Source organism: Vitis riparia, chromosome 19 (genome assembly GCF_004353265.1).
Source record: "Vitis riparia cultivar Riparia Gloire de Montpellier isolate 1030 chromosome 19, EGFV_Vit.rip_1.0, whole genome shotgun sequence".
Taxonomy (NCBI): Eukaryota; Viridiplantae; Streptophyta; class Magnoliopsida; order Vitales; family Vitaceae; genus Vitis; species Vitis riparia.
In genome coordinates this window covers 10794835-10811898 of record NC_048449.1, presented here as the reverse complement: position 1 = coordinate 10811898, position 17064 = coordinate 10794835, and the positions used below count along the sequence as shown (strand labels likewise).

Below are 17064 nucleotides of genomic sequence, written 5' to 3'. Positions count from 1 at the left end.
TACACTTATCAATGGAGAGGCCTAAAGCACCTTGGGTGAGCTAGCGTCATGCCATAGCCCACACCCTTAGGTTGCCCTAAGTGAGACCACAACCCCAACCCTCCTCGCCCAAAACGCACGCGCATACGCACACACATGCCAACATTCAACACTTGTTATGCAACGTGTCTTGCTAATATTATGTGCTTCTAGTACCACTCACGGCCTATCATACACACACCAACATCCAACACTTGCTATGTCAAGTCCATGTGAGTTTGCCACCACGGGCCGCCATTGTCGCACCCCATGCCTCTAGTTAAGCAACATGACTTGACAATGTTGTTTGCACTAGCGCCAAATTATGACCTATGCGTGTCGTTGGAAGTTGCAGCCTCTATGACAAGTATGTTTTCTAAGCCCAGCACCATGCTTGAGTTCGACATACCTCCACTACATGCCTCAGGCCATGTGGATGCAAGTTGTCTCCACACATGCCCAAGCCATACCTCCCATAGCTAATGTGCTAAAAATAGCCCTCTTAAGGCTCGAACTCCCCCCTTGGCCGACCATTTGTAGCCTTTGATCTTCCTCTGTTTAACAGTCCTGTCCATTGGGTTCATAGCAGAGTTCAATAATGTCACATTTCGCATGAATTTCTCCTTGGCGTCTCTTAGCGTACGATTATTAAGTCCACAAAACTAACAATTTCTTTCAGTAGATGCCACTAAATTGTACGAATACGTAGGACACGTGGCTTGAAAAATGAACTTACCCGCAGTGCATTGGTTATGTATTGTAGACCAATCTCATTACATTGCTTCCTTGATCACTTATACAACAAATTATCCCTATTTTGCAAAACTTTTCCCGAGACACGTTTCACACATGTGAACAAATAATTTTTATTTTTTACACTTAATAATTCATATATTTTTTTTCTTATTTCAATTAAAAGCATTTATATATTTGGATTATTTGATTAAAAGAGTTACTGAACACTCAACGTTAGAAATTTAAGAGTCAATTTGATAACTGTTTTCAAGAATAGCTTTTTGTTATTTAAAGCAAAAAAAATAGGAAAATGTATTTAATAATAAAAAATTATTTTCTATTTTCTGTTTTTAAAAATAAAAAATATGGTGTTTTCGGATAATAAATTTTATTTGTTTTTTTATGTTTTTACTTGTTTTCAGAGAGTTATTTTAAAATATAATTATACAAATATGTAGAATGATTAAAAGTAAAATACTAGACATAAAAGTTATTTTTAAAATATATTTTAAAATATTAAAAATAAATTAAAAATATTTTAAATTTTTAAATAAATTTTTATTTTACAAAATTAGAAATAGTTTTTAAAAACTATTCTTAAAAACTATTTTTAAAAATTGTTCTTAAAAATTATTTTTAAAACAATTTTTAAAAACAGTTATTAAATAGATCCTAAACCTTTCATCAATTTTTGGTCTCGTTTTTTTTATGAAAACATCCTCACTATTTTCTTATAAAAATAATTTAAGAAAAAAAAAATCTAGGAGTGAATACATGATATAATAAAAATATTTATATAAAAAAATTGGTTATTTTATAAAATTATGGAACAGTTAGATTCACAATTCTAAAGATTATTTTATACTAATTAATTTTATGTAATTACATACCATACTTTCCCAAAAAAAAACCCAAAAAGGAAAGTAATTCCCCCAGCCCTTTTAAATCTGCATCGTCAGAAGCCATATGAGCCGAGCTTAAGGGACGCTTGAACTCCCCAATGTTAGGGCAGGCCACCATTAATGGGCGACCATGCCATGCATCTTCCATTCCCAAAATGCCCCTCCCAAGCTCCATCGCTCACAAACGAGACAATCCCACTTCTTGCAGCATAGGTAACAGTGGCATCTCGGTAAATTCAGCCCCAATATTTATATTTGAAAATAATCTCTATTTTTCAAATAAGCCCTTTAAACACGGCCAAACTTTCACTACCTTTCTCTCTCAATGAGTCTCTCTGGTTCTGTAACTGTAGAAAGCGTCAATGGCTGTCGGGGAGGAAATGGTGAAAGATGAAGTGGGTGTGGAAGAACAAGAGAAACGGTTGATGCATTATTCCTCGTTTCATCAAATTCTCTTGGTTGGTGAAGGAGACTTCTCTTTCTCTCTGTGTTTGGCTCACTCTTTTGCTTCTGCTTCCAACATCGTTGCTTCTTCTCTCGACCCATATAGTCTCTCTCTTTCCCTTTTCTTGTATTTTATATGTATTGGAATCAACTCGTTACTTGTGTACTATACTCTAATCTTGTAGTCCTTAGCCCTGTATACTTTTGGGAAACAGTAGAAGGGGAATTATTTTCTTTATTTGGTTGTCATGACTGGAAGAGAAAGAAGCATGCCAGAAATATGGGTTGAAGAAATGGTCAACCTTGGAATATAAGTGAAACTTGCTTTTGTGTTATTTTTCTTTCTCAGTTTCTGAGAACCAAACATCTGGGTTTGGAGATGAAGGACTATTTTGAAATGAAAGCAACTGGGGAGAGTCAAGAGGTGGAATTTGAAGAGCTTTTATTTTATTATCAACAAAATATTTTTTAACATTGTGTGAGTTTTTTATGGGTTTATGTTTTTCCAAATCCTCCTGTTGGACAAGAATTCCCCATTGTTATTGTACTTTCCAAATATCAAAATTGACAAGGGTTCTGACTTCTATGATGCTCTGAAATTGAAATATCATTTTCATTTTGGGTACAGGATATGCAAATTAAGAATTTGAAGGTTGTTATATTCAATATTTGGGGAGTTATCACATTTGCGGATGTTTCATTTGTTTAGTTGAGGTTTAGTCTTTGTTGAGTTCAATATACAAAATTTTAAATTAAGTTGTAGTCTCTCTGTTTTATGAGGAATGCTATTTTTTGGACAACTTGTTTTCTGACTCAATCTTAAACTAGATGTTCTGATAAAGATGTACAAGAAAGCAAAATCAAATTTGGAAGCTTTAGAGAAGCTGGGAGCATCTCTTTTATTTGGAGTGGATGCAACCAAGATGAAGCTTCATACTGATCTCAAGATGCGGAAATTCGACCGCATTATATATAACTTTCCTCATGCAGGCTTCCATGGAAAGGAAGACAACAGGCTTATGATTAAGTAAGCCTCATCTTTTATTTCTTATCTATGTGATGGAAATTTCATAATTCCTCAAAACTACCTTCTCTCTGTACGAAGAAAATGTATTGTTGTTATGGATATGATATGTAGCTTGAATTTCACAGCAAAATCTTCCATACATTGTAGTTGCTCGTCATGGTCAATGTTACTTTTCTCCTATGTTTTATTTGTGTTTGTGAGTTCATTTACATTTCATGCCCTTTTTGTCTATGCACAGAACTGTGTGTTTGTTCAATTGGTTCAGATGGTGATGCCCATCAAGGTAGCTAGCCGTGGGTTTGGAGCACGCATTTGATGATCCCATTCAAGTCCTCACAAGGGGAAATTTTGACCACTTTATCAAAGTGGTGAAGATGCATAACACACATTCTGTGGTCATATGTTTACCTATTTCTGCAGTATATAGCCATGAGTCTGCACAAGTGCAGTATGATTCATCGTATTGGCAAATGAATCACATCTACATGGTCATGTGTAGGTTTCCAATGCCTCCATAATGAGATTATGTTATAATTTCAGCTTCTACATGTTGATGGACAAAGTCTCCATCACAAAAGCCAGGGCAGCAAAGGATAGAACTGGGGGGTATTTGGAACCCTACATGTAACTGAATCAGTTATTGTCTTCATAGTATTTTTAAGAATTCTAGTTGTTACTATCATGTACCATGGGCATTGGCCCATGTGCTGGTCTTCAGCTCAGATGCTAGGCATCTAACTTACAACCTTAAAACAAGATTAACTGCTATACAGGTGCACCAGAAATATCATGCCTTTGCTTCCAAATGATGGGAGTGCTGGGTTTCTCTTTTGAAGTGGTAGAATATATATCAAAGATACAAATATGTAGAAGAAAATTTTCATTATCACAGGTAAATTAATTATAGACATCATCATCTGATAATATTTTCTACCAGTGTGTCTGACAACCAAAAAAAAAAAATCAAAAGGAATACGAGTATCTTTGATGCATTGTTTTCTGCTGATTTCAAATGGTTCAATCTAGTTGTACCTAAGGCTTTTATAGAATGGCTGATTTCTTTATTAATTCTGTGTGGATTGTACTTATATTGTCATCCCATCTTATGCTACAGTATGCATAGGGATCTTGTGCATGGTTTCTTCAGGAATGCAAGTGGCATGCTAAGAGCCAATGGTGAAATTCATGTAAATCACAAAACCACAGCTCCATTTTCCCACTGGAATCTTGAGGAACTTGCTTCTCAAAACTCTCTGGTGCTGTTTGAGTGTGTTGATTTTAAGAAAGAGGACTACCCAGGCTATAACAATAAGAGAGGAGCTGGTTCAAGATGTGATGAGCCCTTCCGTTTGGGAGCTTGCAGTACTTTCAAATTCAGATTCTCCCCCACTGCTATGAAAATGTCCAGAATCGTGTGCCACTCTGATTTAAATCACCGAGGATCTCAGCAAATTAATCTAATGCAAATGCAGCAGTGGCCAGGTTCATCTGATTACAGAGGTCCTGGAAGAAATATTTTAGCAAATATGAATGGCATCCCAAGGCATATGGGGTTACCTTTAACAATCTCTGTCAGCAATGAATGTTCTCGGATCTTTGATGGATACTTCAATCATGCTGTGGAAACATTTGGAAGAACTGGTTACGATGTGGGCTATACTGTTCATGAAGCACTTAGGCTTGGCTTTGAAAGATATATGGCTGAAGGTCCAGGAAGAACCTTGACTGGTTACATAAACCTTCTGCAAGAGCTTCAACATTTGAGCAGGTTGAGATCAGCATTCCTACAAAGGATGTTATTGGGTCCTGATCATTACTTGTAAAGAAGGAGAAATAGAACATGTTTCTGAGAAGTGAGCACCTTTTGCCTTGTTTGCTAGTGAATACAAGTTAAGCACCGGTGTTGTTCTATAGGTGAAAACTATACTCCTCTTTTTGTTTTTGGTTTTTGTCTCAGTACACTTGTGTGCAGGAGAGCAGGAATTATTGTAAATTTTATAGAAATTCATACTTCCAGGTGAGATGATCTCTGTCAATTTTCATGATCAAATTGCAGTCCTGGTGTGACATGCATTCTATTTAGAATGGCATACAATCTATTTTGTACTTTCTGCTTGATCCCCAAAACCATTTTAGCGAAAGCTGGTCTAAATATCCATCAGGAAACTAAGTAGATACCCTTGATAATGTGCTGGGAGAGGGTTGTGAAGGCCAAGATAACTTGGTCAGGGATCTTTGGGCCTAAATTTTATTTTCATGCTGGCACATAAAATCTTTTTCAAATTCCTGAGACTTGGACTGATCCCATCCTAGGGAACCATGGAATTATTACTTTCCAGGTGTTTAACCATACATATTTTAGTTCCTAAGTTCAGCATGATACGACACAGAATGAGTTTTGCTTAGCTTTTACCTTTTGAGTTTTGTTCTGTAATGCTGGAAGGAAGCAATATGACTTTAGGATTGCCACATTAGATGAACAGTTTTGAATTAGCTCAGTCCTGCATCAAATGACAAGTGTACTAAGTTTGAACCAGGGTTGGTAAACTTCAGCATTTTGCTTTCATTGAGAAATGAGTGTTAATGGAGGCTGAGTAATCTAGGGAATGTTTTGAGCCATGAAAATTCAAATCAGGGATAATCTTCCAAAAAATCCCAGAAATCTCAAACTGAAGTATCCTGGGGTCCGTTTGGTTGCTTGCTTCGTTCTCAGAAATGAATATATGCTTATGGTACGACAACCATGGAGCACAAACACATCAGAGACCTGACTCGAATGGAGGGATTGTGTTCATGCATGGAGCATTTTGCCAAGGAAGAACCATGAGTGGATTTGTTGGGTCTGAACATAGCCTGTTAAGAACACAAGTGAAAATGGAAAGAAAAATTTATGCTGCAGATAAGGATGTGTAGTGTCTTATAAATTTTAGTGTAATTGAATGAATAAATTTCATGTACAAAATTTACAAAAATACAAACAAATTTTTTCTAAATTTGGACAGAAAAATAGATATTTCATAAATTAATGCAAAATAGTAAAATAAATTAAATTCCCATTAGGTTATATTAGGAAATTCAAATTGAATGTTTATTTTAAAACAAAGCTATTATAATATTATAGCTATGTTTGGTTTATGGAAAATTGAAGGGAAAACACGAGAGAGAAAAAATAGAGGAAAAGTAAAATAAAAAAAAAATAATGAAGAAAAATAAAAAATAAATTTATAATCATTAATTCATTTTAATATATTAATTCAAACTAGTTTCATTCATTTTCTCCTTCTATGTAAATATGAAATAATTTTAAAATATTTAAATTTTTAATTAATTTTAATTATATTTGATCTTTTTTCCGTATTTTCTATGATGAAACTAAATACGAGAAAATTATTTTTTTAAACATATAATCAAATATAGTATATATGTTTAAAATTATTTACTACTTTTGACACTGTATATTTACACTATGTTCTAGGTATGACTCCTATTTATACCTCTTGTCCAAAAATATTAAGGTGCTGCACTTCAATTTGGAATTCTACAACCACCAACCATGCTTATATTTTTGTATATCCTCTTAACCCAGATTTTGTATCAACAAGTGAGTTTTCATTTATCCAAAATATTTCATATTTTTGCATTCCATATTCTCTCCAATAATTCCTATACCAAAACATTCAGCCCACCAGAATTCTTAAAGCAATATATTTTTATATGCTGCACCCAATTTGTTATGATCTCACACTCAAAAGTTACATTTATTCATACGTTCTATATTCTTCTATGTTTTTCATATATACTCATACTCCCATTATATCATATTCTAAGCATGTCTCCATTAGAACCACCACATTAATTTATTTAATATGCACTTGTAGGGATGACAATGGATGGATTTTTTCGGGTAGCTACTCTTCCTTGCTTTTAATGGGGCGAGTTTGAAATTTAAATAAATAGGTTATTGATAGGTTTGAAATTTTTAAAAACCCAAAATAGGTTCAAGGTGGTTTCAAATATTGTCTTGTCCTGTCTCACATTGTCCTAATTTATACCACCACCCATTCCGTTTAATTTTTTAATTGGGACAAAAATCAAAATTATTTTGAATAAACGGGAAGGGATTAAGATAAGACGACCCATCCCAAACCACCCCATTGCCATCCCTATGCACTTGTACTCCTTTTCTTTTATATATATATAATTATAACTTCATATCTATATATAATATTATGTGCAATCTACATACTCATATGCTAAAAGAACATGAGGGTATTTTTCCTTCTTTGGATGCCCTCTTTCAAAGAACTCATTCCCAGTTATTACCACTTTTGGTTATTACATAATTTACTCCAACAAGATTCTATAATTTTCATTATAACAAGATAAAAAGAATGTTTTGAGCTAGTTGACCTATATTCTGACATTCCTTACAAGCTCAAGGTCGTGGAAGAACTAAGAGCTTGGGATAAAGACCTAAGAATTTGAGTAGGTAGAGGCTTAGTTATAGCATCTACCAATGGATGAGCAAAAGACACGAACTTGACATCTAATGATTTGTTGAAGTACTCGATTATGCATAAGGGGAAGTCAATATCCGCATATTTGATATGAGAATGTGAAACAGGGTTCATAACCAAATAGGTTGAACTTAAATTGTCACACAATATAAAAGGTGTATGGAATAAGGGAACCTTCACTTATAAAACATGAATTGAATTCAAACCAATTTTTAGGTAGTATTTGCAAATGACATAGTATTCAAATGCAACTATGTTATTCAAAAGCAATACTAGATTGAGAGACCGCCTTCTGTTTGCTAGCATATCAAGAGGCAAAACTATTTCCAAAGAAAGCACAATAGCCTTTGTACTCCAACGATTCTTCGAGCAACCATCCTAGCATGTATCAAAATGAACAAAAGATCCAAAAAACCGGCTACATGAAGGGTAAGATCATGAAATAAACAGCCCCCTTATGATACCAAAGAAGTCATTTAACTATCTAAAAGTGAATGTGAGTTAGAGCAGGAATGAATTGACATAAATTATCAACATTAAAAGAAATGTGAAGGCATGTAATGGTGCAATACTATAAAACCCAACAAGATTTATATATGGAGTAGGGTTCGAGAGAGGAGTGCGCCCTTTAATTAATAAAGAGCACGATTCTAGAGGCCATAGGTGTTGCATAAGCTTTAGAGCCAAAGATACAAATAGTAGAGTAATTTGGCAATATGTAATATAGAAAACAAATTGGAAAGCATATATAAAACTAGTAATGCTAACCCTACATCCATATGTAGATATAATATTGAACAAATTTATTTAGTCTTTATTTTTTTTTCTCTAACACTCAAAACTATATTTTTCAACTATCTTTTAACAATGCCTAGATTCATAAGTTGCATATTTTTATGACACCAGTGTTTTCTTATTACCATAATTTGTAGCTTATTTGTCAACCACTCGATAGTCATATATACTACTAATTTAGATTCATTTCTTACTTTTTTGCTTCAAAATATTTTCTCTCTATTTTTTTAATTAGTCAAATAATTTTAGATTCATAATGCAATTCTTATCATCAATTTGATAGGTATTCTACTTGATCTTCATGGAAATCCTTAGAACCTTCAAATCTTTCATTAGTCTTTGAGCCAAAACCATAAAATTTAGAAAAAATAAGTGAACTCCAACCCTCTAATTACTAATCTTTCACTTAAAAGAAAAGAAAAATGATTAAAAAATCTACAATAGATGAGAGACCTGCTATGTGAGTCAAATTGATCACCATCTTATCTACTTTGTCTAACTTTCTCAACCACATTAGTTGTGCCACTTCTCATTCCTTCTCTTTGTTTTTTTTTTTTTTTTTTTTTTTTTTGTCCACTATAGTAATAATTAGGAAACTGACATGATATACAAGATTTGGATCTAGGGATGACAATAAGACGTTTTTGGGATACCCCTCCTTTAAAGTGATGAATTTGAAATGAGTTTGATAAATTTTTTTTAAAACCCAAGTTTGTCTTGTCCTAATTATTATACATAATATTAAATAAAAAGTTATTTTATTTTTTCATTTTCACCTCTTTTTAGCATATATAAATAAATTCTTATACTTTTCATACAAATGAATAATAAAAAGTTATAATATTTATTTTTTTATAAATTATATTTATTTTTAATATAATTTAAAATTTTCAAAATAAAAAAAAATCAAATGGGGCAAATATGAAAATTTCCTAATATTACCTTGTCCCATTTATTTTTTTAAAATTTTGGGCGATTATTTTATTTTATTTTATTTTTATGTATGGATCGGATGAGAATGGGTATAAATAAACTGGATAAGTTTTGGATAAAGTTGACCCATATTGCCATCCCAATTTGAAACGTTGGAGGCTAACCTTTGGAAGTTTTGGCCCAAATTTTTTAGTCATGAATTAAAAGCCCAATCAGGGAATTATTAATAAGCCCAGACAAAAAATAAAAAACATAAAATAGTTATTCTTCGTACTTTACAAAGCTGACAAAATCTTGGGTTGGGGTATTACATGGAAGGACATATCCTGGCATTCACAAGCACTTGGAAAATCAATTGTATATTTCTGGGTGAGAAGCCATAGCTACTGATCAAAACATCCTTGTCAATAATTATTCCTTCTACTTCCAATCCCTTATCTAGAGGGAAGTCATGCCACACTCAAAGAAAATTAACTTACGTCTTGTTTATTATTTTTTTAAAACTTTTTGCTAGGATTTTAAATTGTTCATTTTTTATTATTAATTTACTACTTATTTTTAAATTTTTTTATTGAATAGAAAAAATCAAAATATTTAATTTTTTTTAATATTAAAAATAACATTTAATTTAGTTTAGTAACAATAAAGTCCATTTGGTTTCAATTCGATTTAATAATAAAAACCAATAATTATTTTTTAAAATGTTAAATTTTGGCCCAAACCAAAAAGCCTATCAAACATTATGATCCAAAAAGCTTTAAAATACTATTATAATAGACCTATTTAAATTACATTATTGCAATCTATGTCAAGTCATATTATTCTAACCCGAGGAGATGAATGTATATAGCTATTGTATAACCTTCTCATAGCATTACTAAGTAGCTCACTTATGAACTTCATAGATGTGGTATGCTACTCTATAATAAAATTAAGTTGGTAATATAACTAATAGATATTATATATTATAGATATATATGTAATTTTTGGTTGAATTTACTTTATTATCGATTTCTTTAAATAGAAAATCATAGATTGGGTTCATAAAATTTTAAAAGTAAAAGATTGTTTGGATCTTTGAATCAACTCTCTTTCATTTACACATACACTGAATTTGGGAAGAAGATGCCATTTACACATACAATGAATTTAGGAGGAAGATGTTAGTGCCTCTAAGTCAAGTCAAATTACGAATATATATGTTGTACGATCTCAACTTCATTGAAAATACATAGAGTTCTTCATTGACGAATACACAAATTAAGAATATTTTTGTATATAGAATGTATGTCTGTGCCTTTAAGTCAAGTCAAATTAAGAATATGTTGTACGATATCAACTTCATTGAAAATACATAGAGTTCTTTATTGAAGAATACACAAATTAAGAATATTTTTGTATAGAGAATGTATGTCTGTGCCTTTAAGTCAAGTCAAATTAAGAATATGTTGTACGATCTCAACTTCATTGAAAATACATAGAGTTTTTTATCGAAGAATACACAAAAATTAAGAATATTTTTGTACAGATAATGTATGTCAATGCCTTAAATTAATAATATGTTGTACGATCTCAACTTCATTGAAAATACATAGAGTTTTTTATCGAAGAATACACAAAAATTAAGAATATTTTTGTAATGTGAACCCCTCTTTATTGATTTTAAATGTTTTCAAAATTGAATCGGCAAAATTAACACCTTTTGTAGCCCTAAGAGCTGTACAGCCCAAATACATTTATTTTGATGGGCCACATTATAAGTAACTAATTTCTATTCCAAGCTCATATGTAATTTATGGGGGGAAATGCTTGTATAGGTTTTCAATGTGGGATGGGTATACGTAGAAAAGAGGAGTATGAGAAATCAAGCCTAAAAGGCAGCAATAAAAAATAGAGATTGCTACCACTAGCAGACCAACTGTAAGCTTTATGAAATTTTTTACAAAAAATATATAATGTTTATTTTTATAAATATTTAAGTGCATATTTATTTTTATAATGATAAGTATTAAAATAATATAAATTAAATAATATATAATAATTTTTAAAATTATGAAATATTTACCAAGTGAAAGAAAAAAAAAAAAAAAATCTTAAAATGAAAAAATTGTTTAAAAATAATTCTTCAACTTTGTTTCCTTTTCCCCAAATAAAAAATTATCTGGAAATACAAAGTATTTTAAAATAATTTTAGTATACCTTATTTTGCTTTATGCACTCCCATGTCACTGAATTTTATGATTGGTGGGTTGGGTATCAAATGCTGTTTGGTGCAGCCATCATCATCGTCAATCTATTTTAATTACTTCCATTAGTTTGGGTATCAAATTCTTTGATGAAAGAGACTTCTTTCCTAATTTTTTTCTTTTATCACTTTATTAATCCGAATAGAGTGCCTCCACGTAGCATAAAAATGGCCAAGTCCATCCAAGTCTTTGGACGTACGAATCATGGGAAACTTCTTTACCTTCTGATATCGCTCCCCCTTCACTCTCAGCACAACTCTCATCTCTCACACCCAACACTGATGGATCTCTTGCAAGCCAAGCATCACTAGTGTTTGAAAAATGAACTTAATGTTGGTGGTCATATCATGTCGATCAGGTCCACAAAAAAGCTCTTCTTTACTCAAAGTAACCATTGGCCGTCCTGAGTTTGTGACACTAGTATTCTTAGGGCTGAGGGTTGCAATGGGTCGGCTTACTTCGTCTCAGCCAAAAAGAAAAGGTGCATTCAAACTCATCTATCATTTTGGGACTCTATGTTCCAACTTCTTAACCATTAAGTATTCTTTGAAGAAAAGGTGCTTCATTGCAAATGATAAAGCATTTGCCTTTTATGTACTGGTTCTTGGGTTGCTGTTGGACATTTCAATTTCTACTGAATATAAGTTATGACAAAAAAGCTTATTTTTCTTTTGAAAGGTTTTTGAGTTCAATTAGAATCCTCAATTAAAATAATTTTAGTACATCTTATTTTGCTTTATACACTCCCATTTCACTGCATTTTTATGATTCGTGAGGTTATGAGGGTATGATCATCACAGAGTCCAAACTAAACGAAGGGCTGTGATGAAATGATCATGTGTTGGGTATCAAATGCTGTTCGGTGCACCTATCATGCATCATCATCAACCTATTATCACTTTGGGTATCAAATGCTTTGATGAAATGGACTTTACTTCCCTTTTTTCCTTTTTTTTTTTTCTTTTCTTTTATCACTTTATTAATCCGAATAGAGTGCCTCCACGTAGCATAAAAAATGGCCAAGTCCACCCAAGTCTTTGGACGTACGAATCATTATAAACTTCTTTACCTTCTGATATTGCTCTCCCTTCACTCTCAGCACAACTCTCATCTCTCACACCCAACACTGATGGATCTCCTGCAAGCCAAGCATCACTAGTGTTTGATCTCGTCCGATCTTTGGTGGGAAAACTCTGATTTGGGAGCTTTGATCTCTGGTCTCAACAAAGCTCTCATCATCCACAAGCTCATCTGCATGCATGGTATTGATATTGGCGCCCTTTTACCCTTTCTGTCATTCTGTTTTTTCATAATGGGTTTCTGCTAAAATGCTGAACTTAGATGGGGATGAATGCAGAAGCCTGTTCTTCTATAGTTAATCAACATGTCTGGATGAAAATTTTACTAGTTTTACAGGGAAAAGATGTTTAGTAGTTGTAGATTTGGCTGTGAAGATGATTTTTGGTTCATTTGTTGGCAATTTGAATCCCTTTGTATTCCAACATGAATGTTGCATTTGAGTCATATTGATTTGCAAAGAAAAAAAGAATCCCACTATTAATGTCTCGGTCTGATATGGCAGAGAAAGACTCACACAACCCTACATCACTGAAAACATGATAGGCTTTGTGGGTAATATCTTCTTTTATTTCTCAACAGTATGTGGCAGAGGCATTCCTTATCTTACTTGTCCGAGAAGGAAAATTTGATGCAATGTTGGTGGGACCTGTGTCAAGTCCATTGACATTGCAGTGCACGCCCTGACGCCCGCATGGTTTTCATGACAAGGGACATTTCTATGTTTACAGGCTCCTTGATGAAGGAAGAAGAAAAAGAAGGGGGGGACGGGTGATTCAATGGGTCAAATTCTCTCCGTTATTATTCGCTGGTTGTGGGGTGAAAAAGATGATAAAAAGAAGCCAAGTGAAAAACTACCCCTGATTTCTCCGCCGAGATTTGCCTCAGACACCAATTCTTCAAGCTCAAGGCCTGCGTTGCCACCGAATCCATTTACTTCTCCACCGAGCTTAGAATCATATAGGGACTACGCATTGCAGACAAATCTACGGACTCATCCTCCGCCTCCAGTGAGCTCTAGCTCTAACTCTAGCTCTAGCCCATTCAGCCACTCCAAAACAAGTAGTGCATCACGTCTTCAGCCAACACTACAGACTCATCATCAACTAAACTCGAGCTCATGTGGCTTCTCTATCGCGACTGTATCATCCCCTGTCCAGCCAAAACTAGAGACTCCCCAACAACTGAGTTCTAGCTCATGCAGCCAATCCAGCACAACCCATTTTTACCCAAAACTAGTGCAGACTCATCAGCCACTCAACTTGAGCTCATGTGGCCTCTCCAGCACGACTGTATCATCCCCTGTCCAACCAAAACTAGAGACTCACCAACAGCTAAGTTCTAGCTCATGCAGCCAATCCAGCACAACCTATTTTTACCCAAAACCAGTGCAGGCTCCTCAGCCACTCAGCTCCAACTCGTGTGGCCTATCCAGGCCAAGTGGTACTTCTCATGCTCAGCCAAAGATACAGACTCATCCTTCACTACTCTCTAGCTCCTGCAGCCACTCTAGCGTGAGTGGTGCATCCCATTTCCAGCCAAATCCAGTGACTCTTCCACTGAGCTCTGTCCCAAGCAGCAACTCAGGCATCAATGGTGCATCGCAGCGAAACTCTCTGGGTTTTCCACTGAGCTTGGACTCACGCAGCAATTCCAGGTCTGATGATGCATTGGATCTGTTAATTCCTGCAAAATTTAAAGTCCAAGTTGTAGGTGATGAGAAGCAAGTTTCTGCACGGCTCCACCATTACGACATAATTGAAGAAAACGAAGAACGAACCAGAGGAGCGGTAGGAAAAAATTGGTGGGACTACAGCAGCTGTGAAGAAGACCTAGAGGAAGGAAAGCTTGGAGTAAGATGGATAAAGCACTACAGCAGTGAATACAAAATATTGCTGGTGGGTGAAGGGGACTTCTCATTCTCTGCGGCTTTGGCTGTGGCTTTTGCTTCTGCTACAAACATAACCGCTACTTCTCTTGATTCTATAGGTAACAAATAAGAAATCCTGAATCATAAGTTGGTAATCTTCTTTGAGTGTTTCTCATGAATGTCGTGATTTTGGTTGATTTGGGTATTTTTCTCATTCTAGTCCCGAGTAAACCTTGATTAGCATGTGCCCCAGCACCCATTTGGGGTTTGTCTTATGGCCTTAATTGACTGCAATTTTCAGAGTTTTTGAGCACAAACTATAGGCATGCCTTGTCCAACATCGATACACTACGGAGCTTGGGAGCTAAGGTCATGCATGATGTTGATGCCACCAAAATGGCACACGTTTTCCCATTCAATTGCATGCGTTTTGATCGAGTTGTCTACAACTTCCCGCTGGCTGGATTTTTTCCCAATGCATCAAGGGAAGATAAGATCCGGTTGGTAGATTCTTTCTTTGAAAAGCTTCTTCAATCGAGTTTATGTATAGCCTGTATTCCTAATTCTTACATGAAAAATTTCCTTCTATATCATTGTTTCGTGTTGCAGGCGAAATCAAATGCTGGTACAGCTGTTTTTAGAAAATGCTAAGAAGATGATTCACATAGATGGAGAAATCCACATTACTCACAAAAGCAATGGCTTCTTTTATGAGTGGAATTTGGAATTTCTAGCCTCAAGAGTTGGGCTTCGACTTATAGAAGAAGAGCCCTTTAATTTTATGGACTACCCAGGGTACCGCACCAAGTATGGCTTTGGGGGTGACAATAACTTCAACTGCAATCCCAGCAGAACATACAAATTTGGGCCTAAAAAACTGAATGAAAATGTGTGGATGTGATCTATAGAGGAAATCTTTGAAGATGGAAAGGTTTGTACATAGAAAAGGAAAAAAGGGTGAATTCTGATGATATTGCAGGGCAACTCTATGATAGGCATTGTACCGTACAAAGTTAAATAAGGTCCTTGCTTTTCTATGCCTTCTATATGATAGGCAGCATATAAAAACATATTGCACCCCAAGTTGCAAGCACTGAGATTAGAAATCCTGTAATCTTGTAATCAAAGTACCTGTTATCACAAAGGCACAATGCATGCTCAGCACATGAAACATTGTGCTTTGGTTTTTAGATATGTCACTAGACATTATATTAACACACACAAAAGCATAAGCATGATATCTTACGATCCTAAGCATTGCAGTCATAGCCCACCAAACTTTATTTTCAGCACACCAGCATTCTTAAAGCAATATGTTTTTATATGCTGCACCCAATTTCTTATGATTTCAAAGTTACATTTATTTATATGTATATATGCGTCTATGTTTTGTACATATTCTCATACTCCCATTATATCATATTCTAAGTATGTCTCCAACACAGCCACCACATTAATTTATTTGTGTGGAACCCACGTTTTAATATGTACTTGTAGAGATGACAATGAGACAGGATTGAAATTTAAATAAATAGGTTAGGGATGAGTTTGAAATTTTTTTTAAACTCATACTATGAAACATAGGCAATGTTTGTTTTCTTTCACTTAATTCTAAATGGAATTTAAAACTACAAATTGCTCAATAACGTTAAATATTAAGTTAGTTTATTTTTTAATATTGTATTTTTATTAAGTGTTAAAAAGTAACAAAAATAAAATAAAAAATTCAACAGGTTCCCTGTAATTATGATATTACGTTTAACTATTTTTAGTATTAAAAAAATCAAATATTTTATTTTTTCTATTTAATCAAAATTTTAAAAAATAAGTAATAAATCAAGAAAAAGTAAAAAAAAAAACAAACTACTTAAGGTTTGAAAGCAAGTTGAAAAAACAAACACTTTTGTTCTTGAATACTTTTCTTGTGTCGAATGCTATACTAAAATATAAAATTATAAGCCTTCATTCCTTTTATCCTTCCCATAAATTTGCTGTCAACTTTAGGGTGTATACGATTGAATCCATGTAATGAATTTTCATCTATTAAAAGTTGAATTAATTGAAAGAAATCATTCAATTCAGTTTAATAACAATGATGTCCATTTTGTTTCAATTCTATTTAATAACAAAAACCAATAATTATTTTTTTAAATGTTAAATTTTGGCCAAAACCAAAAGGTTTATCAAATGTTATGATCCAAAGATTAAAAAAAGAAAAAAAATTACTATTATAATAGACCTATTTGAATTACATTATTACAATCTATTTCAAATCATATTTAAATTACATTATTTCAAATCATATTATATATATAGTGTAACACCTTATGTCCTGAGACTAGGGCTAACCTTGTAAATTTTGGATGTCCAACCTAAAGGTAAAATATTCAAAAATGATTAAATAATAAAAAAAGAACAAAATTCATACATTCCCCTTAAGAGTGAGTTCATAGAGTTAAAATTATCTTTCTAAGATAGAAGTCTCATGATTCACATAATT

At 33.6% G+C, this 17064-nt stretch overlaps 3 protein-coding genes across 7 annotated transcripts in view; all 3 read left to right on the top strand.

The window, feature by feature from the left end:
• Positions 1–15708, top strand: part of LOC117909382 (sufE-like protein 1, chloroplastic/mitochondrial) — a 28850-nt gene extending 13142 nt beyond the window's left edge. The window contains exon 4 of the mRNA XM_034823402.1: positions 15454–15708. The gene's annotated coding sequence lies outside the window, so the exon portion shown is untranslated. The remainder of the gene's footprint in view (positions 1–15453) is intronic.
• On the top strand, positions 1782–5204 carry LOC117909384 (heavy metal-associated isoprenylated plant protein 41-like). Of its 2 annotated transcripts, XM_034823414.1 has the most exons (4): positions 1782–1868; positions 2009–2204; positions 2928–3126; positions 4241–5204. In XM_034823414.1, the coding sequence occupies exons 2-4, from the start codon at positions 2018–2020 to the stop codon at positions 4947–4949; spliced, it is 1095 nt and encodes a 364-aa protein (XP_034679305.1). In that variant the 5' UTR covers positions 1782–1868; positions 2009–2017; the 3' UTR covers positions 4950–5204. The 2 variants fall into 2 exon arrangements, with proteins under 2 accessions (XP_034679305.1, XP_034679304.1); XM_034823413.1 differs by lacking the exon at positions 1782–1868 and having other exon boundaries at positions 1893–2204.
• On the top strand, positions 12005–15708 carry LOC117909383. Of its 4 annotated transcripts, XM_034823410.1 has the most exons (5): positions 12005–12098; positions 12717–12879; positions 13277–14683; positions 14866–15064; positions 15174–15708. In XM_034823410.1, the coding sequence occupies exons 3-5, from the start codon at positions 13474–13476 to the stop codon at positions 15463–15465; spliced, it is 1701 nt and encodes a 566-aa protein (XP_034679301.1). In that variant the 5' UTR covers positions 12005–12098; positions 12717–12879; positions 13277–13473; the 3' UTR covers positions 15466–15708. The 4 variants fall into 4 exon arrangements, with proteins under 4 accessions (XP_034679301.1, XP_034679303.1, XP_034679300.1 ...); XM_034823412.1 differs by lacking the exon at positions 12005–12098 and having other exon boundaries at positions 12670–12879; positions 13426–14683; XM_034823409.1 differs by lacking the exon at positions 12005–12098 and having other exon boundaries at positions 12670–12879.
• Positions 15709–17064: the final 1356 nt, after the last annotated feature.

Coding starts and splice junctions, on each gene's coding strand:
- LOC117909384 (XM_034823414.1), top strand. CDS start 2,018: ATGGCTGTCGGGGAGGAAATGGTGAAAGATGAAGTGGGTGTGGAAGAA. Junction 2,205..2,927: donor TTCTTCTCTCGACCCATATA/GTCTCTCTCTTT, acceptor ATCTTAAACTAG/ATGTTCTGATAAAGATGTAC. Junction 3,127..4,240: donor GACAACAGGCTTATGATTAA/GTAAGCCTCATC, acceptor CTTATGCTACAG/TATGCATAGGGATCTTGTGC.
- LOC117909383 (XM_034823410.1), top strand. CDS start 13,474: ATGGGTCAAATTCTCTCCGTTATTATTCGCTGGTTGTGGGGTGAAAAA. Junction 14,684..14,865: donor TACTTCTCTTGATTCTATAG/GTAACAAATAAG, acceptor TGCAATTTTCAG/AGTTTTTGAGCACAAACTAT. Junction 15,065..15,173: donor TCAAGGGAAGATAAGATCCG/GTTGGTAGATTC, acceptor TTCGTGTTGCAG/GCGAAATCAAATGCTGGTAC.